The 27,170-nt window shown below is 34.9% G+C and overlaps 1 protein-coding gene across 4 annotated transcripts in view; it reads right to left on the bottom strand.

The window, feature by feature from the left end:
- Nucleotides 1–27,170, bottom strand: part of ITSN1 (intersectin 1) — a 242,744-nt gene that overhangs the window by 37,477 nt on the left and 178,097 nt on the right. For all 4 annotated transcript variants that reach the window (XM_074300709.1, XM_074300707.1, XM_074300708.1 and 1 more), the window contains 2 exons: nucleotides 9,547–9,668; nucleotides 5,160–5,266 (listed from right to left, as the gene is read on the bottom strand). In XM_074300709.1, coding sequence (XP_074156810.1) covers nucleotides 5,160–5,266; nucleotides 9,547–9,668 — 229 coding nt within the window. The remainder of the gene's footprint in view (nucleotides 1–5,159; nucleotides 5,267–9,546; nucleotides 9,669–27,170) is intronic.

The following is a 27,170-nucleotide window of genomic DNA, read 5'->3' on the forward strand; positions in this document are numbered from 1 at the left end:
GATCACTCAGTTTTACCCTCAACCTGCTTTAGCTGATCTACTAAAATGATTTACCATAATATGGGCACTCCATGCTCCACAAGGAAGCCAGAAGTAAAAACTGGGCAAATTAGATGGATACCAAAGATGAAAAGCAGCCCTTAAAAGATCTCAGTAACCCTCACACCAGAGGTTTTAGTCCTCCCAGAACATGATACCGAGCCATCCCTCACTCAGCTGTCAAAGTGATCTTAAAGCGCTGATCACCCCCATGTCAATTCCTGCAGCTCTCCAACCTTCACCTCTGACCCACTTCTTTCAATATAATTTAGGAATTCCCTATTACTTCAAGATCAAAAAAAAAATTTATATATATATATATATATATATATATATATATATATATATATATATATATATATATATATATATATTCCTCTGTTTGGTGTTCAAAGCCTTTCCTAATCTTCCTTCAATCTTTACCTTTCCAGTCTCCAAATACCTAACTCACCCCCATGTATTCTATAATTCAGTGATACCAGCCTTTTTGTTATTTCTTAAAGAAGACACTATTCTCTTCATTCTGGGCAATTGCTGTCCCCTCTTGGCTTCCATCAGGTCCCAGAAAATATCTTAGCTTCTAAAAAGAAGCCTTCTCCTTAATGTGAGGGCTTTCTCTCTGCTGATAATCTCTAATTTATCCTTCACAAATCTGTTTTGTTCAGTTTTTTGCTTACTGTCTCCCCCTTAGATTATGAGACCCTTGAAGGTAAAAACTGTTTTGCCCATTTTGGGAGGAGAGATATTGCCAGAACTTAGCACAGTAAATGGCACATGAGAAGCACTTAATAAAAACTTGTTGACTTGGCTTGTGGATGTCATAATAAAAGCCTCATGTGAGGGAAAGTAGAAAGATATTGAGAAATTAGAGGTGAGGAGAGATAGATGAGACTCCCAAATTCAATTCCACTAACATTTATTAAGATATTATTGGCAAAGACAAACTTTAAGTCACTTAAGGCCAAAAGAATTCCTACTACAGAGATGCTATTTATCCTTTTGCTAGGACCTCAGAGACACTTCCTGATTATAAGTTAAGAAAGTAAAAATTATGTTAACATTGAGTCACTAGTATAACCAAAACTGAATTCATTAATAATACCTTTTCGTAGCTCACATTTTTATTGGGTTAACTAGACTTACCCCCGAGTCTAGATCCATTCCAAACATAGCTCTATTAAAATATCCTTATCCTGATTCCTTTGTTTTGTTATGATTTCTTTGAACTTTGCCAATTTAAGCTCTTCATTGGGAGGTACCAAATAATCTTCAAAAGAACCATAGATTAGAATGGAAGTACAATCTTATACTCAATCTCCAGAGAACTGAAGCATAACAATAAGTCTTAAGGAAGAAAGGCAAGGTCAGATGCGGGATTGCCTACCAGCTCTCCTGCCTACTCCTTTGCTGCAATAATAATGCAAGTTGGGATAAGCAGTTGACTTCTGAACCATTGTTGTTATCTTTGGTATATTAGAAGTACTGGTTTGAAAGTTGGAATGGAAAGATGTGACCTTCAAAGGTCAATGGTATGATGGAGTCAGCTCTAACAGGCTCCCCATTGTTAAATTTTCAGCATGAACATTTACATCTCTGGAATCAGCAAATGTAACAAATCAGGGCTTGATTTATTATTCTGTTGATTGCCTAGGCTGAAGACTATGATGAGGAAAATATTATTAATGTAGATTAAATTTACAAGTGTGTGCCTGTGTAAGTATAAAATTTTGCCAGGTAAAAAGTCAGGGAGTAGAATGAAGGAAGAATAAAACTGTAGAATCAAAGCATGTGATTTTTCCTCTGACAGTGATATTTGGAGTTAGGAGACATTTCATAAACTCTTGCCCAGATGTGCTTTCTCTTTTCCTAGATGACTGCAGTCCTGTTAATGAGGTCTATTCTCCTGGTTCCTGAAATATGTGTCCCTAAAAATAAGTATAACCCAATCCATTTCCTTTTTGTAAGAATGATTGAGAGATGAATAGAGAGATGAAAGAAGAATTTTTAAATTAGGACTAAATTTTCAAAAACTTGTTATATTTATTTTTGAGTTAAATTTTTCCTTATAATTAATGCATATTTTGAGGAGAAAAAATTTGTATGAAATTTATTGAGGTGAAATCTATAAATTTATGCTAAATAGCCGATATTTTAAAAAATTATTGAGTTTACAAGATAAGTTCTGCTGGAAAATTTGAGGGGGTGGTCTTCTCATCACAGAACTAGGGCAGAACTGAAAGGAGAGGTACAATCTTGGTAGCAGTTCTACTGTTCAAAAAACAGACAACTCTTTTAATAGTTGTGATGGAAAAATTGAGGAAAATCATAAAAGTTTCCTTGGAGTCTTGATTATATAACCTGGAAAGCAAATGGGTCATACTTTTTTTCTTTTTTTGTGCATTTCCCTGTTTCCCCTACGACTGAACTAGAGTGGAGAGAGTGGACAGCTTGGAGTGATTTTGTAAGAGATTTTGTAGGAATAGAAAAGAGAGGATTTGGTAGATTTATCAGGAACTAGAGAGAGAAAAGGTAAATATGATTCAAATTTTTAAGTCTGAGTGACTAGAGAAAAGAGGTGCCATTAGAAGAAAGAAAAATGTCTAGAAGAGTAGGAGGTTTTAGGAGAAAGGTAATAAATTTGGTTTTGAAACTTCCTCAGCATTCCTCCCTTCTCTTCACCCCCCAATGGCTCTCAATGGCTAGCCATGGTTTCTATACTACAAACCAAATATTCCACACTATAAATCAAATAAAGTTATGGTGTCCCATTACAGGTTTACATTCTTCTGCTAGTTTATTGCAGTTACTTCCCAAGAGGTCTTCTCATCTATTTTCCTTCTAATACATGTTTTATACTGCTGTTAGCCCAATACTTCTTATCTTTAGATATACATCAAAATCTTCGTTGGCTCCCTGTTGATCACTGTCAACCACCTAATGTTTAAGCCTACCATCTGGCATCACCATCCTGCACCAACATTCTCTCAAATCACTCCTATTCATATACCTAATATTCAGCTAAATTAGACATTTTCTTTTGTCTACAGGAACACATACATCACTCACACTTCCATACCTTTGCTTATGATGTTACCTACCCTGGGACTGTCTACCCTCCCTCTTTTCATCTATCAAATTCATACTAATCCTTTAAAGACTGGTTCAAATATCGCACCGCCATGATTGACCAGAATGACTTAAGACTTTCCTACCCAGATCTCATTAAATATATTTTTGTAATCCCACTCCCAAAGTGTAGTGATGAGAAACTCATTCCTTATTGCTGGAGATCAATGCCCTGTGTTTTTGTGGAGGGAGAGAGAGATACAGAGAGAAACAGAGAAAGACAGAGAGACAGGCAGAAACAGAGACAAAGAGAGACAGAGACAGAAACAGAAACATAGACAAGAGATTGTGTGTGTGTATGTGTGTGTATTTCAAATCTCTTCAGGAGTTCTGGGTTTGGGGCTTCTGGTTTCTAACTTTGAGAGAGAAGATGAGTGATACCAACCCCAATTCAAGTTGCTAAAGATTACACAGCAGACTGGCAGAGGTGAACCCACATTCCCTGACTCCAAAATCTACATGACACCTCATTACTCTGAGGTTGTATTTCTTGTACCATCTAGCATTATTGCCACTGCAAAGAAAGGACAGTCCCATGGCAGTGGAGATAATTACTTTTTAACCAAAATTTCATTAATTTTAAATGATTTTTTGATTCTTTGGATGGATTAAGAAATCTTAGAATTCACGTCCTCCATCTATCCCCTAACCAAATGCGAACACACACACACACACACACACACACACACACACACACACACACGAAGCTCATTAATCCAATTTCTATCAGTAAGCTTGGAGTTTATTCACAAGATGGTAGATATAGAGACAGACTGAATTTTAGAAAGGGCTAGACTTCTACACATCACAATAGAAGCCTATTTAACACTGACATGAGGGGACAGGAGGAACTATCTCCAGTAATAGACTAAGTTATATCAGGTTTTTATTGTAAAAGGGTTTTGCATTCTGAAAAACCATAATCTTATCTATGTTCTATACCAATGCATATAATAATCAGCCATGTTCTGCTGGAGTTCTGTTGCACACAAAAATTTTAGGACTAGAATAGACTTTGGAGACCATTAAGTCTCCTCACCTTACAGATGAGAAAATAGAAGGTAAGAAAGCAATTAAGAAATACCAATAATAATAATATTTATATAGGGTGTTCCAAAACAATCTGAGTGCGGTTATAAGCTTAGTAGTACTACTAGCTAAGTTCTTAGTAATGTACAAATCCACTCAAACATTTGGGATATTCTTTATTTTTATTTTTTTTTAATTCTGTCCCACATCATGCCTATAAGGTATGTAATATTAGCATTATTTTACAAAAAAAGAAAACTGGTTCTCAAGCTAGTCAGGGACTTGTTCAACAAGGCTCTAGAGTCAGTAAGTAGCCAAATTCGAATTTAAACCCATGTTTTCTGACTTTAGCATGTGGCAGAGCTGGGTCTCAAACATGGTATTCTTTTTCCTAGCTCAATCCTCTTTCTACTGCAGTAAGTTGCCTTTGAGGATTCAAAGAGAAACACTTCTGGCCAACAATTCTGTGAATGCTGACACTGAAATATATTTCCTTAAGAAAGCTGATATTTAAGTGGAATGAATAGTTCCAAAACTCTTCAGGTACATGAGCCAAGAATTTTTCTCAAATATTCCTGGCCAGGATATGCATGTGACTGAGTGTAAATATTGTGAAGAGTGTAAACCCTCAGCTGGGCTTTTAATTCCACTTCCCTGGAATGATATTTAGGAAGGAAGAATTAAAATGTTTCTTTAGAAGCACATTCAAAATAAGAACAGATATGTTTTTAATATGTATTATCAGCAATGAAAATGGGAGGAGAGGTAGGAGGAGCAGAGACATTTCTAGAAAAGACCAAAAAAAGGGATTATAGACTTATGAGTGAGTATTTGTGTGAGTAAAACAGAAAAACAAAGAGCATGATTAAATGAAACAAAGAACCTCCCCCTTCCCACACACAAAACCACTAGTCTGAGAAACCAAGAAAGCAAAGCATTGTGGTAATTAGAGAAAAGAGGCTTACTTCAGCAGTTTGATATTACACATTATCAGCTCCTTCCAGTTAACAAAAATCATAGCCACCTCTTTTTCTGTCAGCAGCTCAGACTCCATCAGCGGTTTCTGAAAGATCTACAGATGCAGAAAATGAAGCAGTTCAGTAAGCAAATGGTTAGCTTGTAGGGTGAGGGGAGCTGGTTTAGAGCAACCAAAACTAATGTCCCAGTTATCATTTTAGAGGCACAGAAGCTTAAAGTCCTCACAGTCAAGAAGAGATTATCTAATAAAAATCCCTTAGTTGGTTGGAAAATGAAACCATTTTTTGTAAGTGACTGTTAATTTGATTTTGTAGAAGATGGGCTAGCTACCCTTAATTCCAGATCAGTATTAGACTTTAGTCTATGATTAGAAAATTTACCTATTGAAAAACTGAAGGGAGCCTCAATTAATTCTTCCCTGCTTGCATTCATCCTCTCTAAAACTACCTAATTTGCTCTTTTTTTTTTTTTTTCTTTTGGGGGGGGAGGAGGGAAACAATCAGTATTAAGTGACTTGCCCAGGGTCACAAAGCTAGTATGTGTCTAAGATGGGATTTGAACTCAATTCCCCCTGAGTTCAAAGCTGGAGCTCTATCAACGGAACCATATAATTGTCCGCAGTTTGTTTCTAAGAAGGAAAGAAAATTTTCTAAGAGAGAAGGTATGATGTTCCCCAGATACCAAAGAATCTTTTCCCAAGCAGCCACCCAATTAACAACAGACCAGATTTCATTGCTGGTTTCAGGGGACAATATTTACTGATTTTGGAATGGTATTCTCAACTTCAATGGGCTTGATTTGTCTAGGAGAGTCCAGAGGGAATCAATTATTCATTTGAAGGAATTGAGTGAGCCACAGTGACTCCATTTTATGACTCAATTCTGGAGCTAGCTCAATTCCCTTTCTATTTAATTATAGGCCTAGTCCAATTTTGTAAGGAAAATTTATTAAATTTGGGGAATTGTAAAAAGACTTTTATGCATTGTTTGAATCCAGTCCTGCGTGACTGGGAAGCTAGACCAACTCTATCTGTTGCTTAGAGACCCTTAACTATGGGCCTAGGTTGGGTTGACCAGGAACCCAGTCACAGATTGATACAAAGAATTTTCTCATAATTATACATCTCAAACAACTCATACACTTATCTGAAAACTGGCCCTGTGCTAGTTAATTAGTTATTATTTCCATATCCCTTCAACTGAACATAAGAAACTTGGGGAACATGGGACACCTCTGTTTCTGATTTCAGAGAACTGCACCTATTCATTCTTTTCCTTCCTAATTCAGAAAGAAAGCTCCCAATCTTTCTTTCAAATAGAAATCAAATTATCTAATTTTGTATCCTAGTTAATTGTTTTTCTTTAATTAATTAAATTAAAATAATTTATTTTGATATATAAAAATCTGTCTATGCTTTTATTCGGGGTCCAGTACCAAAGCATGTGTTGCTTAATAAATTGATATGCTTGAAAGCTTTTACTTTTGATTTCCCCAGTCATTTCATATTTCACCCATTACACATTCTAACCTGGCCTTTAACTGATAACTTATGCTTCTCTAGAAGCTAGGGCACCAGGAAGCAAAAAATCTCTTTCAAAGTAGAGAGTCACAATCTGAAGCTAGAAGGGACCTTGGAAATCATCCATTCTAACCCAATTTTTTTTTTTTTACAGGTGAGGACTAGGATATGAATTCACGCCTTGTGGCTACAAGTTCAGCACTCTTTTTACTGCATTGTGCTATTTCCATTTCATGGGTTGAACTAACTCATTCAACTATTCAGCAGGAATGTCAAGTCTTGCCTTCTGCCTATTTAATTGTTATTGTTTGAATTACTTGAAATAGCTATTTGAGGGATTTTCAAAGTTCAAGATTCCATAGTCTCCTTCAGAAAGCTGCTCTTGTGTTTAATACATAAAAATTGAAATAAAATCAAGTCTAAGACATCTTCTGTAGTAATAATTCAAAATATATCCTCCTGCATTCAAAAAAAGGTAGGGTTATACACATTATAACTATGCTACTCCCCCCAGCACTACTCTCTCCTAGCACAGAGTCATTTAGCTCACAAGTTCCTATTTTGAAATGATACAGATTTCATTTATCTTACTTGGGGCTAATTTAGTGTCATAGTGTTGTGACCACATGAAACAAAGTATACGAAACTGTAGCTATAAAGTCAGCATATTTAGTCTTATATTAGTCTCCAAAGAGGAAGCCCCCCATAGACATGTAAAATGAAATTTTCCACAAAGCAAGGACCAAAGAGTATGCTTCAATGGTTACCCTGATTTACAATAGGCTCCCACTCCTGACACTTCAGAAATTCCTGGAAGGATAAATGAAATCAGTGTCATTTTGGGGATGAAGGGTCTGCATGAGGGTGTCCTGAATCATGATGACAGATTCTCAGAGACAAAGACACAGAACATTGGTATTAGGAGGTCTTTGGAGATCATCCAATCAGTCAATCAATCAATAGTCAATACTTACTATTGGCCAGGAAACTGTTCTAGGTAAATAGAAAAAATAATCTAGTTACTGTCCTCAAGGAGCTTATTACACTCTTTTGACTAATCCCTACATTTGGGCAGATGAGGAAACAAGAGTCTCAGAAAATTGAACTGACTTCTTTAAAGTGTATTGGTAGTCAAATAGGACCTTGAATTATCATTAAAATCACGAACTGTGTTCAGTACCCTGTGGGAAGGAGAGAGAACAGGAAGATGCACAACTCAGAGTCCTTTGGAGTTAAAAAAAACTAAAGAAAGGGACAGAGAGAGTCTTAACCCTAGGGAGAGAGGAGGATGGTGAGTGAATGACAGAATCAGGGATGCAGGCAATTCCAGTTGTTTGAAGTTGGTCTAGAATTTCTGTGTTTTAATATGAAAGAATGTTCAGAGGATTTAGAAATATTTGGCTAGGAGAAGCTATCACTAGTGCCATTGGTACTCACATTTCTATAGTATTTTAAGTTTGGCAAAGTATTCCTCACAACAAGCATGTGAGGTAGGCGGTACAACTAATTTATAGAAAATGAAACTGAGAGCCAGAGGGGTTGTGACATAACTATGCAGCTCCTAAATGACAAATGAAGCCTATGAAATCAGATCTCTTCTGAATCCCAATCTAGCAATCATTCATTCACTATTATCTCTCTATTCTCTAATATGTATTAATGAAAGCACAGGGGAAAATTACACAGATATTTGATTTGGAATTATAAAAATATTATAGTCATAGGCACAAAAATATTTTATAATTAATTTCATCCCTTCTCTTCAAACTACTATTATGTAGCACCTCCTTGGCTTGGGATTAACCTAGAATGGTAATATATAGCTTGAGTGAGGGAGAGAGAAATCATTTTGACAAAGGTATTTAGTAAAAAAATTGAAATAGATGAGAGGGAATAATTCCTGGGAAGAATTCAATTTTTACTATTCATCTTTCATCTTGGATATAATCTCATCTCATTTAAGTAGGAGATAATATTTCTAGAGTTCCCAAAGAACATTTTATTATAGCAAAGCAATCTGTGGGTTAAACTAAGGTTATCTAGAATGGCTCCCTTTGAAGTTATTTTTCTAATAAACTCACAAAAGTATAGGATATATAGATGTTACGGAGAAGTATTTCACACAAACTGGGAATTGAGACTATCATTCAAAGGCAGCACATTTTGTTTTAGCTTCATATACTCTCATAGATTCTCATTATACTCAAATACATTTATTTATTTATTTATTTATTTATTTATTTTTCGTTTTTACCTTAGTTCTAAGTACTTGAATGGGGCAGAAGGAAAGGTTTGTTTTTCTCATCTGCAAAATGAGAAAGTTGGATAAGATGATCTCAAAGGTTCTTTCCAGCTCTAATATGCTATGATTTTATTGAAGAATTCAAATCTTTTCACATGTATAATATTGAATTGTTTGCTTTCTCAATGAGATAGGGAGAGAAGGGAAAGAATTTGGGACTCAAAATTTGAAAAAAAAAATTTTAATTGTTTTTGCATGTAACTGGAAGAAATACTAAATTTTAAAAAAAGAATTCAGATCTCTTAATTTTCTGCCCATTTTTCTGAGCACAACATTGCTTCCTGCTTTAGTACTATCTAAGAAAACATTTTGCTTTTTCCCTAGTAATGGATCTCCGAAGTAAGGATAAGAATTTGTTTCTATTTTTTCCAAAGGATACGTCATATGTCACATAGTATATATAGTCCTGGTGTCTTTTATAAAATTGTTATTCCATCAAAAAGTCACACACAGTAAAACACTTGGCCAAACAACTCTAGATCCCCATTTCACAATGTTACCACATTTCAGATGAAGCAACACCAAATGTTGCCCTCCCCATTGCTATTTTTACCTCTGTGACTAACTGAAGGTCATTGACATAGTTCTCTTCTGTAACAAGTAGCTCATGGATATATCCCTGTCGTTTCCTTTCAGTTGGTGTTAACATATCCAAAAGATGTAAATCTGCACACCCTGGAAAATACAATGGCATTGGACAATTTATTCAGAGACGCATAAAAGCCAAAGGCCATCAGCCTAAAAGGTTACCTCCGTTCTTAATTAATCCTAAATTAGTGTTAAAAAGCTGAGCATCCAGTGCCTGGCACATAGTACACACTCAATAAATGTTTGTTGTTTGACTGATTGAAAAAAAAAATCCTAAATTAGATTATTTTGATTTGTTCTCTCACCATATTCTTTTTTTTTTCAAACAAAAATATTAAAGTGTCATTAAAAAATGATTACTCAGTAATTCTCTGAACCAGGGTCAACAAACTGAAGACTAAGTCTAGCCCTTTTGTATGGTCCCAACTAAAAGTGATTTTCTTTTCTTTTCTTTTCTTTTTTTTTTTTTTTTTAACATTTAAAAAACTATAATAAAACTTTATTTTAAAATGTAAAAATCAAGGTTATACTAAATGGGAAGGATTTGACCCCACATTCTATGGTTTATCTATTGCTTCTCTGGACTAATTCTTTATGGTTCACTAAAGGTACAAAGTTCAATCACTGGAAAATATACCATGAATAAAAACACAGCTATTAAATTAAGTACATCTGTATATTCAGCAGGATCATTCCAGATCATCATTAGGAGGGTAAGATTCTTGGGAGGTGTTCTCAGATTAGTCTGGGCAACTTCTTTATATCTGGCATCTTCAAGTCTAATCTACCTCAGGGTGGTCTCTGGAGATACAGGTTCCTACTAATTACTATGGGTATAAGATATTCATCAGGCTCCCACCAACCTGATTTTTGTCATTGAAAGACTTAACATTCCCTAAATGATGAGATGATTTTTATTATGTTATAGAACCTCAGAGCCAGAAGTCACCTCCGACTCTCAGCTGCCCTGGCATGTTATTAGACTTTCTATATAAGTTATTGTAATGGCTGCTCCTGAACAGATATGCCCAAGAAGGTGTGCCAGGATTTTTTGACTTAGAAATTGAAATGTTAGTATATGGTGAAGTATGAAAAGCAGCCAAAGAGATAAGATACATTACTGTGTAAATCTAAAGTAGAAACTCACAAATGTGAAGCAAACATATCTGTCAGGTACTTGTTGGAGAAAACAACCCAGTTCAGGGATTCTCACAGTTAAGACCTCTTAGAGGGAGATTGACATTTTGGGTAAAGAGCTGTCTTTAAAGCCAGGAAGATTAGAGAGTTCAAATACTGCCTATGACACTTAGACTGGCTATTTGATTCTGGACAAGTCATGTAAGCTGTCAGAATTCCAGAGAATTCTCCAGCAAGGAAACTGTCAGTCTACACTGGCAAATGGAGTTTTTCATTTTAAAGTTTATAATACCAATGAAATCACAAATCTAGTCCTGATTCCTATATGAAGTTAATAAGAATTGTGAGACTAACTTGGAGAAGAAAAGACTAAAGAACAACTTAATACTTAACTTTTAAGTTCTGAAAAAGGCTCTTTTAATTTAACAAGCATTTAGTAAGTACCTATGATATGAAAACACATGTGCTAGCCATAGGATTTACTGAAACAAAACAGTTCCTGCCCTTAAGGAGCTTACATTCTGCTGGAAGAAAACAACATGTAAAACAACAAGAAGAAAATATAAAATATGTTCAGGATAAATACAAAGTAGGAGGACCAGGAAAGATCTTGTTTAGAAGATAAGAAATTGGGGCAGCTAGTTGGTGCCGTGGATAGAACACCAGCCCTGAAGTTAGGAGGAGCTGAGTTCAAATGTGACCTCAGACACCTAATGCATCCTAGCTGTGTGATCCTAGGCAAGTCACTTAATCCCAATTGCCTTATCAAAAAAAAAAAAAAAAAAAAAAAAAAAAAGAAATCAGGGCCACTAGATGGCAAGGTGGATAGAGTAGCCTTGGAGTCAGGAGTTCAAATCCACCCTCAGACTCTTTACATTTCTGAGATTATGATCCTGGGCAAGTCACTTAACCCCAATTGCCTAGCTTTAACAAGACAACAATACAACTGATTTAAATGGCAGTGTAAAGGAGAGTGAATGAGGCAAGGACGGCCCTGAGAGTGTGGGTTTAGATGATTAGAAAGAGGATGGAACCTTCAATAAAAACAGGGAAACTACAAAGAGACTTAAGGGAAAGTTCATTCTTCTTTGGCTGTATTGGGCTTTACATGACCCGTGAAAAAAGAAATATATAAAAATGAGCTTTGGGGAAACAAGTAGGAATTAGATAAAATAGAAAGAAGGGGCGCTGCCTAGCATTCATCTGACAATTTAAGGATTGCAAAGCACCTACATATTATTTCAACTAATGCAGCATTCCAACTGAGATAATGGCCTGAACAAAAGTTTGCTCAGAGCAGTGAGTTCAAGATGGACAAATAAAATGGTTAATAGGATCACAGACTTAAAATTGGAAGGAACCTCAAAAGCTTAGTCCAATTTAACCCAAACTCTTCATTTTTTGTTTAGTTGCTTTTTAGTTGTATCTGACTCTTCATGACCCCATTTGAAGTTTTCTTAACACAAATGGTAGAGTGGGGTGGCATTTCCTTCTCTAGTTCATTTTGCAAATGAAGGAACTGAGGCAAACAGGGTAAGCGATTTGACCAGGGTCACACAGCTAAGAAGTGTCTGAAGCCAGATTTGAATTCAGGAAAATAAGTCCTCCGGATTCCAGCCATCTACATTTTATAGTTAAGAAAATTGAGGCACATCTTATGACACACAGGTAATTTTGACATGCAAAACCTCAAACTGCAAATACAAGGTCCTTTCCATTTTACTTCCTCTGAACCCACTTTTTGCACTGGGATTACAGTGCAAAAAGTATATTCTGACTTGGTTGAGAGGTCTTATCAAATTCCTCACAGAGTGTCTCCAGACATCTGCTTCCTCTGTTTCAGTGTGTAAGCCACAGTTATCTTTTACATAGTCTTTTGCTATTTATTGACATGTATCATCAGCATTTTCTTCATCATTTTTTGGGGTGGGTGCTAAGGCAATTGGGGTTAAATGACTTGTTCAGTGTCACACAGTAGGAAGTGTTAAGAAACTAAGCCAGATTTGAATTCAGTTCCTTCTGATATCAGGGCCAAGTACCCTATCCACTGCACCAACAGCTGTCCCATTTTCTTCATTGTTTTGAACATTATTTGGTGTAAAGAAATCACCCCAAGATTCATACTGGCTTGACCAGCAAATATATGTTTTTCAATCTGGTTCAAGCCAACATTTTTTAGCACCTATTATGTGCATATCACTGTGCTAGACATTGAAGGACAAAGGTTAAAAAAATAAATAAATCCCAGTCCCTATGCCAAGCAAGGGCAACACCAGGTTAGAAAACTAATTCAACTGCAAAATTTTACAGCAGAGGATGGTGGGATATTACCAGTGATTTGTGATTGCTTCACAAAACAATGAAGAGTCTTGGCGGGAGGGATATAAAGAGTGCAGCAAGTTTGGCATAAGATCTAATTAAAACAAATTACCCTAAGAGAATTAATAAACTGGAGTCACAGAACCTGAGATCAAAATTTGCCTCTGATACTTATTGTGTGACCTTTGGAAGTTACTTATCTTTGTTTTTCTCATTTGTGAAATAAAGGAGCTATATTTGGTGACCTTGGAAGCTCCTTAAGATAGGAGAAAAATGAAAAAAAAAATCCGATACCTCTTATCAATATTTTTATAGTAAACTTTTTAATATTTGTGACAGTGGAAGCACTACAGCTGAACTAACATTTCAGAGGTCCCTGATATGGAGGTGAAAATGAAAATGAGGCTAAAGAATATCAATGGGAAGAATAGTTTGAACCAGATCAAGTACACAGAGAAGAAATTCATATTGGCAGCCCAATAATTTTAAAACATCAATGGATTGATTTTTAAGATAAGAGATGATAAAAGCCTACAACTTGTTAGAAAAAAGATCACAGAATATCTTCTCCAAAAAGTTGATCAGGAGATCCTCAATGATTGTTGACACAGATCCTCTCTTTCATCTCTATGAAAGTTTTTATGAGAATAGTCAATATATATATATATATATATATATATGTATATATATATATATATATATATATATATATATATGACATTCTTGATAAAAAATATTTAAAAGGAATAGTATTGCCTTTGTAATCAGTTTTCTAGCAGAGTACATCTCAGTCACATTAGTGACTGAGAGGTATAACAATCACAAGATTCTTTTGTCTTTATTGTTTGGCTTATTTGGTCTTGCCACTGGACTTCAATGATTCTGGAGGAGAGAATGAGGCTGATAACTTTGCAGCAGCTCTGTTTCATTTAAATCCAATTCATGAGCATTCATGAGCACATCACTCTTGTGATGTCATTGGTCCTCTTAGAGAATAAAGGACGAACAATAACAAACATAAATAAAAAAGCATTTGATTCAGTAGAGCAAAATTCCTTAAAGGTTCTCTTCAAAGATAAGTATCTCCATATATGGTAAGATCATAAGCAATTTTATAATATATGGAACCACAGAGATTACTTTATCCTTTCTGGTTAATAATGTCATGCAAGAATAAAGAAAGAAAGAGAAAGAGACAGAGACAGAGACAGAGATAGAGATTTGTGAAAGGTATTTGCTGCTATCATGAAAGATATCTAATCCAGGGACTGGCTGGAACAAGGATTCCCTATAGTGAGGTTCTCCAGATGCTCCTTTCTTCCCTGATAATAAATTTATGTAAAAGAACCCTTTTCTTGTCCTTTTTATAAAGGGAGAAGAGGAAGAGGAGAAGGAATTGATGCTCCCAGGTGAGTGATCCTCAAATGCCTACTCTATAGATATATACCTCAGGCCATTGAATACCCAGGAGGTCAGGACAGCTTTGAACTACACTAGAAATTTAAACTTGATATGATTTGATGCTTTGCTAGAAAGGTCAGAACAAATTAAACACTGTCCACTGCCCAAGTAGGTTTAACTAGAATCTGAGCTCCATACGTGCTGAAATTTCTGACAACTTGGTTAAATGCCAAAAGACATTAAAATAAATGAGACATCAGAATATGAATTCTTTGAGGAGGAAAATATCTTATCTTTCTATTGATATCACCAACATGTTGCACAGAAATTTGTACATAGTAAATGCTCAATTAATGCTTTATTCATTCATTCAAAGACAATTCTTGGTATATTAATGTTTTAGAATGTTTAACAGTCATGTGATTATCAGATACACATTATTTAATAAGATTTCTTTTTTAAAGTTAGTTTTCCATAGGAATTTGTGTTTTAGTCAAACATACTTATAAATGGCTAATAATAATGATAATGATTATAGCTGACAATTAATTATAATTATATGACATTTTAAAGTTTGTATGGCATGTAGTGTACAATATCTTATTCAATTATATAAAACAGGTATTATTAGACACTTCATGTTGTTATATAAGATAGGTTTTATAGGCATTATGTGAGAAAAATATTATTATCCTAATTTTACTAATGAGAAAACTGAGGTTCATGAGATGTTTTGCCCAGATTTATATGATTTTTATGTGTTGAGGTGGAATTTAAACTCAGGTTTCTTCTGTCTTCAAAGTCAGGACTCTTTCCACCTACTTTATGTACAGCACTATTAGGCAGGAGCTATGGGTAAACCAAAACCAATACAAATATGAACTCTGCCCTCAGGGAGCTTAAATCTAGTTAGGAAGACAAGTCTAATACATAAAACAATTTAAAGATAATACAAGAGTATTAAGTAATATGATGGATTATAAACATTGTAAGAATTTATTCAGAGAAAATTATGATAGATTAGAAAAAATTGGTAATAGCTTTATGGAGAAGATGAAATATGTTCGATCTGTAAAAAAATAAGTAGGGTTTGAATAGATAGAAAATGGGGAAAAAGTATTCCTAGCTGTGAAGTTTCATAAACTAAGACCAAAACAAGGGAAAGGTTTCCTGTAGGCAATTAGTGGGAGGTAAGATGGCAGAGGTAAGCCATGAAATTTAGTTGCAGGAATTCAAACGTGATGCAAAGGAGATACTTGTGTAGAGATTTGTAGGATAAAAATTATATTCTACATAAAATGAATGAGAGGTGGAAAGAATCTGGAGAAGAGGGGCATCAGTAGGTAAAAGTGTGTCTTGTTCACTAATTGTGAAGAGATTAGATTCCCTTTTGTAAGTGTAACAGTACAGTGAAGAAAAAGGAATGAACTGGGTATGTTGAGACCTGGGTCATAGTTCTACATATTTATCCATTCTTTCACCTGAACAAGTTATTCATTTGTCTCTCCAGACCAAGATCCCTCATCTATGAAATGAAAGAGGGCCTTCCTAGCTCCAACTTTCTTCATTTCTTTAATGCTTGCATGTGTTTCAGTCCTTGTGAATTGACTAATCTTCTAGATAATCTTTTCATTTTTTAGAAAAGGCAGAATGAAGAAATGATAAGTATAATTTATCCTAATAGGAGGAAGATATTGGTTTGGAATGGGCGTAATCAATGGAAATTTGGAGGACCTTTACAGTCTCGAATCTGTCAGTGAGATATAGTAGAAAGAACATCAGACAAGGAGTCAGAAATTTGAGCTCAGTTTCTGGATCCAACAAAGCTGTATGCCTGAGCCAATTTGCTTTAACTCTCTAGGGTTCAATTTCCTCATGTTCCAAATATAATCACTCACCATAATAACCAACTGCAATTCCAAAGGATTCATGATAAAATGTTCTCTACCTTTAGTTAGAGAAATAATAGTCTCAAAGTGCAGCACATTTTTTTCCTTCCTCCCTCCCTCCCTCCTTTTCCTTCCTTCCTTCTTGCTTCTTTCCTTGCTTCCTTCCTTTCTGTTCTTTTTTTGTATCCTTCCTTTCTTTTTTGGCATGACAACTTCAGCAATTTGTTTTACATGACCACGTATACTTTTAATGGGGTTTGTTTTTATTTCTCAACAGATAGGGACAGGACAGGAGAAAGGAGAGAATTTGGAACTGAAAATAAAGTAAAATTTATTTTTAAAATACAAATAGTTGTTGTACTTCATTCTCAAAGAGGACCAAAATGACATCACTGTGTTAGAGTCAAGTTATAGTGTGTCCAACACTATGGCTGATCAGACCAATATGAGCTTAGAGTACTCTGCCATAGGTCAGACACAAATTGTCCCTATGAACATTTGGTGCATCTCACATTTCTTCTGAGCTAAATCAATTCTTCTTTGCTTGGAGAGCACAGAATCTTCTCTGATGAGGGCATATTCGGCTGGGCAGTCCTGTGCCAGTGTCTCCCATGTCATACAATAAATTCTAAAATTCTTAAGAGAGACCTTGAGTGTCCTTGTATTACTTGTTCTGACCACTTGTGAGCACTTAACCTATGTGAGTTCTCCATAAAAGTTATCATACAACTTACATTTATTTCACAGAGTTGCTGTGAAAATCAAAGGCTATATATGCATATTCTATATAGACACTGATAAGAGTGCTTTGTAACCAGATACCTTATCATGGTGTAAAGTTACCTAAATTCTTGAAGGCTCTGCTGGTGGAACATAAATTCTAGCAGTTTTTCCTATATTGCAAAAGTTTTGTGTACAGCCTTAGTAAGAGATAGAATTTTCTTCCTGAGGACTAGTTTAGCTAAGTAGAGATAAAATCATCACCAATATGCTGGTCCCTTGGAAATGAATTCTTTGGCCATGAAACCCATGGATAGAAATATATGCTTTTACTAATTATTACTACTACTACTACTACTACTACTACTACTACTACTACTACTACTACTACTACTACTACTATTATTAATGGAATAAGCCTGTGATTTCACTGGTGTAGAGATAACCCAATGAGGAAGCTTCCTCCAACAATGTATTTTTGTTACCAGCTAAGAAATTTAGTCTTAGAGAGTTGAAAAGAAGCAATGTTATTATGATCAGAGAGCTGATCCTGGAATCAGTTCTCTCTCTGACATATTCTCATTATGTGACCCTAGGAAAATCTTATAACTTTTCACTTCTATGTTATTAATAATTACTATTATATGATATGGGATATAAAATCCCAGAGTGAAAAGCACTAATCTAAGAAAATTAATATCATTCAATATCAATGTCAGTATCAATAAATGATCAATCACTAAAATAATCACTAAATTTTTTATAATAATCACCAAGATTTTTAATAAATAGATTTATACAAGGAACAAAAGTTAAGTGAATATGTACTAAGCATCAAATCTGGTCTCAGGCAATTAACATTTCCTAATTGTGTGACCCTGGGCAAGTCACTTAACCTAAATGCCTCCACAACAACAACAACAACAAAAAGAATATTGATGAAGAAAGGATTGTGAGCTCTAGTATAAGAGCACAGGGCACAGAAATAATGGTGTGGGAAGGCTTCATGGAGAAAGTAGAACATGAGCTAGGTCTTTAAGCTAGGTAGAATTTGGACAGGCAAAAGGATTAAAACATATTGCATAAGGCAGAATGGAGAGGTAGCTGGGTGGTGTGGTAGATAGAGCATGGAATCAGGAAGATGACTTCAAATCACTCTTCTGGTATGTATATATATATATTAGCTATGTGACTGAGCACTTAAGCTCTGTTCCATTGATTTCTCATTTATAAAATGAGCATAATAATAGAATCTATTGTTCATTTGATACTTTGTAAAGATCTAATGAGATAAAATTTTAAAAATACTTGGCAGAGTGCCTGACATGATAGAGTATAAATGTTTCCTCTTGCCCTCTTTCCTGCCTTTTACTCACTCCTTTCTTGTTTCTCCCTCCTTTCCTTCCTTCCTTTCTTCCTTCCCCCCTCCTCTCTCCGTCCCTCCCTTCTTTCCTTCCTTCCTTTCTTCCTACCACAAAAGGATAGTTATAAGAAATACAATATGTGCTTGAGGGACAGATAATAGAACAGCCTGACTGGTACAAAGGGAAGTCTGGGAATATTAAGAGTAAGGTAGAAACAAACTGTGGAAGACTTTGAATGCTAGACTAGGGTTTGGACTTTATACTGTACGCAACAGGGGACATAGGAAAAGTTTATGAAGAATAAAAATATTGATACAAAATCACAGCATGGATTACAGAGATCAATGTCAACATGCCATTCTTGATATTTCCATCGAAACTGATGTCTGAGGAGAGGTAGCATGGCAATAATACATAACTCCTTAGTCAAATTACTAGCTATTTCCAAAGAAGATACCCAGATACTAGCCTCCCGGACTTTCCTGAGAATAGGCTTGCAGGACTCTAAAGAGTTTTTTTCAGATAATTCTGAAGAAAATTGAATAGGTCAAGTTTGTGGCAGCCATTACATCAAGGTGTCCTTGAAGGTTCAAAGTACATTGATGTTCTTCCCTAAGTTTGAACCCTTGGAGGACTAGTAAAATTATACCCCCCTGGGGATTTTTTGACTAGGAGCCAGTTCAGACTCTAAAAATAGCAGCATGCCTTCTTCCCCTGACTTGGTCCAAATTAAAGGGACGGATTTGTGGGCTGAGAGGCTTCAGAGTCCTTCAATAACCCAAGAATGTTAGAGTAGGGTTTTCAAATTCTAGTAGTATTATGTTCTGAATGGAGTTTTGGGGTGCGTGTGTGTGTGTGTGTGTGTGTGTGTGTGTGTGAGAGAGAGAGAGAGAGAGAGAGAGAGAGAGAGAGAGAGAGAGAGAGAGAGAGAGAGAGAGAAAGGGGTGGGGAAGAGAGATGGAAGGAGGAGAAAGAGAGAGACAGAAACAGCCAGAGAGACAGCCAGTGAGACAGAAGAGAGAGGGGAGAGAGAGAGAGAGAGGAGAGAGAGAGAGAGAGAGAGAGAGAGAGAGAGAGAGAGAGCACGAAAGAGACAAAGAAACAGGAAAAAGAAAGGAAAAGTAACTTAACCCCACAGAAAAACACCCTTTAAGTGCCTTGGGGCACTCCACTTATCTGTGGAGATAAAATTTGGGAATAAACTTCCTAGGAATATATATCCCTTAGCCAAAAACATAACATTATTTTAAAAGATATCAGTGGTTGGTTTGTTTAGATACTGAATATCTTATTCTTTGTTGGCAAAAATTTCCCAAGATAAGAGTGCATCAATTTTTTTCACCACTCCCATAACAGACCAAAGTTCTCCATTATTGTAAGGAAGAAAAACTAAAGCTGTAAAATTCTGTAAAGCAGAGCTAAACTTGAATGAGTCTTTAAAGATATACACTACAGAAATCTATAAACTCAGATTTTGATTCTGGCTATTAATGAGTCACTTAGACAAACAGCAGATTGTTTAATAGGAAATCAATTATCTGGAATGAGAGAGTAGTTCTGTGACTCTAGGATATAGTCCCAAAGGAAGAGTCTTCAAAGAGAATTGCTTAACAGCTCAACCCATTTATGCATAAATCAAGAAATTGATTCCTAATATAGTCCCATAGAATAAATTATGAAACAGAACTACTTGGCAAAGGCGATGATGATTCTAGTATCAAATCTTGTAAGCATTGTCAGATGGGGAAGTTGAATCAGATAGTTTTGCTTAATTGTTCAAGCTGGAGAAGAATTAAAAGGCTAAAAGGATAAAGGCATCAATAAAAGGCAACTTTTTAAAAAGCTAATCTGATTAGCAAAACTAATTTTTAAAAAATTTGTTGAGGCTAATGAGAATGGACCCTCAAAAGAATTCAGTACCTAGCACTTATTCATTTTTCTTGCTCTACCTGAGTACAATAAATCACGCCATCTAATATTTTAATATTGGTCTCTCCATACAGGAATAAGCCATACTAGGAATAATTAAGATATACAGCTATCCAGGGTGCAATTTGAAGGAGGGCATGAGGCACAGGATAATTTAAATACATACTCACTAATTTTTTGACAATTCACAAAGGATGTCTTTTTACATCTGCTTATGAGTCCTTTATGCCCTAGCACAAGATTAGTTTAAAGGTCCTTTGTTTGAGAAATGTTTTTTAATATTACAATCCAAAAAGTACCACAGGTAAATAAAATTTACTTCATTCAGCAATTTGTTCAACACTTTATTTTCTTTATTGCATTATTTTGGGGTGGTGGTTGTTTTAACAAGTTTTGACAAGCAAAGTTAAAATCTATTATTATTATTGTGTTATTATCAATTTGTTTTTTTGCAATTAGTTTCTATCTTTTCTGTGAAAAACTTAGCTGAAATGCCAATTCAGAGTACATTCATTTAATCTTGTCATTTTTTTTCCCATTATCTATTCTATGAAGCCTAAAGTAGTTTTCCTGTTGGTCTCTCTTGAGTTAATAAATTTCTATTATTGACTTGGGAATCTTACTAGAAGAATCATGCAACAAATTGTGTATGTAGTAAATCTTTTGAAACAGAGATAGATATTCATCACTAGTTTTATAAATTTAGAGTTTCATATGTTAATTTTCAAAAGTATTAGATTCTAAGATATTCTCTGCATTTGCTTCTCTGGTTCCAACTCCACAGAATAAAATTCTTTCTTCTTGTTGACATAATAGTATATATATATATATATATATATATATATATATATATATATATATATAATATATATATAATAGTATACTATATATATATAATAGTATATATATATATATATATATATATATATATATATATATATATATATATATATATATATATATATATATATATATATATATGTGTGTGTGTGTGTGTGTGTGTGTATATAAAACATACCAAACTGACTACTGATTTTAGAAAAGGGTAGATAGTGGAAAGAAAACATTTGGAACTCAAAGTCTTGTAAAAGCTGAATGCTAAAAATTTTTCTTGACATGTAATAGGGGGAAAATTAAATACTATTTTAAAAAATTCTGTCTTCTCCCTCCCCCTGCACTGTTCCATAGTCTAAACTCATCATCTCTATTATCATTATAGTGCTAACCCTTGATTGACACCCCTCTATCAGCCTTTTTTTTTATTTTAAAATACTGATAGGAGGGCTGTAAAAGGCAGCACCAAATTCCTCCCAATGCCTTTGTTTTTAGAGGGCAGGGACTGCACTTTTTGGTTTACTCCACTCTGCTCTGCCTTGGATCTATGGAACAAGATGCCTCCACACCATGAGTACCATTCCCCTACCTCCCTTTTTATATTGTCTTTCCTTAGTTTGTAAGTTTGAGGATAGGGACTATCTTTTTATTAATTATGTTCCCAGAGTTTAGTATAGTGCCTAGCACATAGTAAGTACTTAAAAGTTTATTGGATTGGCCATTCTCATAAAGCTATTTGTCTTAAGCCTCATTTCATTTCCCTGAGAGCCCAGAATAAGCTCTTTAAATAAAAAAAAGGAAAAGAATCTCAAATCAAGAAGAATTTTAAGGAAACCAGATGGTGGCTTTGAGGAACAAAATTTAGAATCTGGGAATGGGAATGAGAAAAGGAACTATTTTGGAATCAAAGAAAATCTTTCAAATTCAGAGTGATTTCAATAAAACATTAAAACTTTTAGGTATTCTTCCAATTAATAAAAATGAATAGAATTCATTAGTGAGGTAGTAAAAATAAAATATTCCCACTCCAAAAAACTGCTCTAATGACTGTTCATTTTCATATATCTTCAAGGTGTTTAATCAGGAGATTATATGTCTGATAGACTTAAAAAATTCTTGTTTCATAACCACTAATCAATTGCTGTGAATTAAAAAGCAGGCACTATATTCAGGACTAAGATTACAAATCAAGCAAATGTCCAACAGACATTTATTAAGCATCTACTCCAGGACAGGCATTTTGATAAGTATAAGAAAAGATAAATAAAATATAGTCCTTATTGTCTTGGGAATCTTACTAGAGGAATGATGCAGCAAATTGTGCATGTAGTAAACTTTTTTAAACAGAAATAGATATTCGTCCCTAAGGAATTGAAAATCTAATATAAACAAAATATACATGAATAAGGAAGCTAAAAGGAAGAATGTGATAGAGACACACAAAAATCTCAAAACAAAATGCTGAAAGAAAACAAATAAAGAGATCAGTTTAGAAAGAAAAGAAACAAATCAGGGACGTTTTCTTGGAAAAAGTGGTGGTATCTGAGCTGAGCCTTAAAAAAGAGAAGGATTTTTAGCAGGTCAATATGACAAGAGATGTGTTTTGAACTTGGAAAGAACAATACACTATATTAATGTCCAAAATTGGTGACTGTAGAAGATGATTAAGGAATGGTTATAAAGTTGTTTGAAAGCAAGGGCTATTTTTCCTTTTGTCTTTGTATCCTCAGTGACTAGCAAAGTGTCCTTTCATGTGGTAAATAAATAACAAACACTAATTGAATTGTAAATAGAACACATGAAGGGTAATATGAAATAATGCTGGAAAAGTCCACTGGGGCCAGATTGTTGGTTGTTACAAATGGCAACTAAGAAGTTTACATTTCATTTGAAATGCAATAGGGAGTCACTCAAATTTTGATATTATTGCAGAGAATAAACTAGCCAGAATTCTTTATTAGAAAGATTGTTTTGTTGGCTGTGTGGAAAAGGAATTGGAAAAGGACTTAGACTGGGATCAAAGACTAGGTAGGATTTTGTGACAAACATTTATTTGTAATAAATGACAAGGGTATAGGCTAGAGTGTTTGTTGGCAGCTATGGAAAGGAGGGGATGGAAGTAAGATATATGATAGTAAAATGAACAGGACTTGGCAATTGATTAGAGGGTGGGGCAAAGGATTTGTACCATATTAATTGGAATTTTGGTAGAAGCAGCAATAGAAATAATTAAGCTATGGAGCAGGGAAAGTCTCGGGAAAGATGATGAGTTTGATTTTTGATATATTATGTTTGAAGTGTAAGTGACTTTTCTAGGATTGAAGGTCAGGAAAGAATTCAAAACTAGAGTTAGCTGAGAGACATCTGCCTAGAGGTAATAAGCTAGAGGCATGGATAAGATTGCTAGATAGTGTGTAGAGAAAGGGAGGTTAGTGAGGCATTCACACATGGGAAGGATGGTTAGAGAATTAGTGAAAGAGACAGAGGACTGGATAGATAGGTAGTAGTAGAAATGTGCAAGAATGGTGTCATAGAAGCTAAACCAGAAATGAAGAATAAACAGGTGTCAAATGATCGTGCTTGAGGAATAAGTAAATGGTGAGCAACAAATAGTAAATATGGAATATTTTCTATAAATTAGCAGTAAACATACATAGGACAGGACAGATTCAGGATAAAAGCCTTAGAATACAGAAAGATCAAAGAAAGGAATTTCTTGGGATAGGACAACTCGGTCCAAGAATGTAAGCAAATGGGAAGGATCCAGTGGAGAGGGAGAGATTGAAGATGAGAGATCTATGATCTATGAGGTAAGGTTCTCAAGGAGACAACAGAAGGGGACAAGTGGAAGGGTTTGCTTTAACAAAAAAGTAGGCTATTTCATTCTCTGAATGAGTTAAAAAGAACTGTTGAGGGCAAAAGTTCAGAAATATGATAAAATGAGATAATATTGGTAAAGCATTTTGCAAACTCTATCATACTATCATCATCATCATATGAAGGAGGAGAGATGAAAGAACTTAAAACAGGTGGCCTTGATGTCTATATTGAGAAAATTAAGGATATAATTTTGAGAGTTAGCATGGTTTTGATGGAAGAGAAAGGAATATATGTTAATAATAATAGGTAGGATTCACATAATGCCTGAGATATGCCAAGCACTTTACAAATATTATCTCATTTGATCTTCACAATATTCTGAGAGGTAGATACTATTATCCCCATTTTATATATGAGGAAACAAAGGTTGAGAGAGGCCAAATGATTTGCCCAGGACATAGATGATAAGTATTGGTGGCTGGATTTAAACTCAGTTGTTCTTAACTATCCACTATTCAATCTACTGCAATATCTATTCAGTTGTTTTTTTGTTTTTTGTTTTTTGTTTTTTTTGGTTGTGTCTGACTCCATGTGGCCCATTTGGGATTTTCTTCACAAAGATAATGGGGTTGTTTGCCATTTCCTTCTCCAGCTCAATTTACAGATGAGGAAACTGAGGCAAATAGGATTCAATGTCCAAAGTCACACAGCTAGTGTTTGAGGCCAGATATGAACTCAGGAAGATGAATCTTCTTGACTATAGACCTGGCACTCTATCCACTGCATCACAACTTCTTAAACTTTGGCTTGAGACCTCACGCAGGTGGGGGAAGGAAGGGGTGTGTGTGTGCTATAACTGAATGTGGGGGTAGCAAAATTATGATTTGTTATCACTGAATGTTTGATTTGCATACCTGTTTTATATACCTATATGCCCAGGGTCACATCATTTCTCAGGCAAGAAAGAATTGAGAGTAGAAAAAATTAAAAATCCTTTTCTACTACATCACCTGAACCCCTATTATACTACCTAGCTTCCTCTAATACCTCCATTGATGCTCAGAAGCTCTGGGCATAGCCCCTTCAGGCTAATAGCACAAAGGTTACTTTTTCTCAGAAAATCTTTCGTTTTCACTTTATATATCTCACAAGTAAAGTTGTTTGCATATTATCTCACCCATTAGAGTTCCTTAAGGTCAGAGACCATGCATTTCCTTTTCTCTATAGCCTCATAGTTTTGCACAGTAAGCTCTTAAAATGCTTTGGCAGGGCAGGAATAATGAAAGAATCAGGGATCAAAAGATGCCTTGTTGAAATGATTGACTTTGAAAGTAACAACATAAAGGCAGACAAAGGATATGGTCAAAGATTCCTCTGAAAGAGAGGTTCTCCAAGGTCCTCCAAGACTCATTCAGGGGGTCCAGAGATCAAAATTATTTTCTTAATAATACTATCCCTTTGCCAATTACTTATCTGTGTGAAGCTGTATTTTCTTCTAACATTTCAACCAAAACAATTATTGCAGCAGATTGTATGCAGAAGCATATTTGTTCATCCAGCTGTCTCCTGTTATGCTAGACATTAAAGAAATTTGGAAAAATATGCAAAACAAGGATACGCTCATTAAATTTTTTCTTGGAAAATAATTATTTTTCATAAAAATGTTGTTTACCTATAATAGATTTGTAGTTGTTATTTTTAAATGGATTATTTTTAAATTTGGCATTTTATATTTCTTAAGATGCAAAATGCAGATATATAACTCAAACTTTGGGGTCCTTCAATAATTTCTAAGAGGATGAGGTAGTTCTAGAAATACAATCTATACACTACTTATCTAGAACAGATTTTGAGGACCTGGGATCATGATGAAAGGGAAGAAAAGAATCTGAAAGAATGACGCATTGCCAAAGAACTAAAGACTGAATAACTGAGAGCCTAGACAGTACAATTTCTAGTGTTGGTGAGTTTTAAGGAGTGACCATCACTGTGGGTAGCTTTAGTCAAATGAAGATGGAGATCATAGGAAAGGTGGAAGTTGATAAATTGTAAAGATGGAGTTTTATTTTGGAGGGGTCACAAAAGTGAATACTGAAGTCATCAAAAATGATGACTTAAGGTAAAGAGCAAAATTCAGGATAAAATTCTTCCTGTACAGTTCTAGGGTAGTAAGACATTACTAACTAAAGACTCAGTTTTTCCTATCACCTAAAAACCCTTCTCTGAATCTAGCTCAGTCAAGGCTAAGATATGACAAGAGACCTCACCAGCAATCTTTTCCCTTCCAACAATGGTCACTATTTGGAAGAAAGATGCTTCACCCTCTTCAGATGACTTGAATTAATTTTTGTTGCCTTCTCAGTGGACAAAGTGTGTTTAAAAGATTTTCCTAAACATAAAGAGATACAGCTGGGCTTCTTATCTAGTAGTAGATATAGATAGTAAGTTAAAAAATAAAGATACTTTTCATATTCCTGATAAAAGCAGAGGAATAAAGAGTAATAAAACAGAGGTAAAGGCAAAGGAAAAAAGATTTGCTATAATACCTATCAAATGCCATGCACTGATAAGCATTTTAGAAATATTAATTAGTAACTCTTTCCGCCATCTTCTATGGGATATAGAATTCAAAGTGGCTAATATTTCCTTCAGCAAAACTGCATAATTTACCCTCCCCAAACCTTCCAGAATCCAATTTATTTACACACATTATGTCCAATGTCTTAATTCTAGAAGGATATAATAACCTTAAAAATACCATCTCACAGAAACCCTTCTCAATTTAGACTTACATTAATGACATTCTCCTGCTGTTTGGATATGCCCCCTATGTATGTTATACACAGTATATACACTTCTGCTTTCTCACATCAGGACCCAATTTTGTGAGATTTAAATTTAAAAAATCCATAGCTATGAAAGTAAAGGTCTTCATTCAGATTTCTTAGTTTCTTTTTCTTTCTCTAGAGAGGAGAACTTTCGGTAAGTCAAAAAAAATTATAATCCCTTTATAATCAATGAGCATTTATTAAATGTCCCTTAGGTCCTAGATGATAAGGATAAAAACAAAAACAACCCCCCCAAAAAAAAAACCCATTTGCATCAGCAAATGGTTGTAGGAGGCCGTAGGGTCCTACGATGTTTGGTCCTTTTTGAAATTGCATGTAGCCTAGCAC

Source organism: Sminthopsis crassicaudata, chromosome 3 (genome assembly GCF_048593235.1).
Source record: "Sminthopsis crassicaudata isolate SCR6 chromosome 3, ASM4859323v1, whole genome shotgun sequence".
Taxonomy (NCBI): domain Eukaryota; kingdom Metazoa; phylum Chordata; class Mammalia; order Dasyuromorphia; family Dasyuridae; genus Sminthopsis; species Sminthopsis crassicaudata.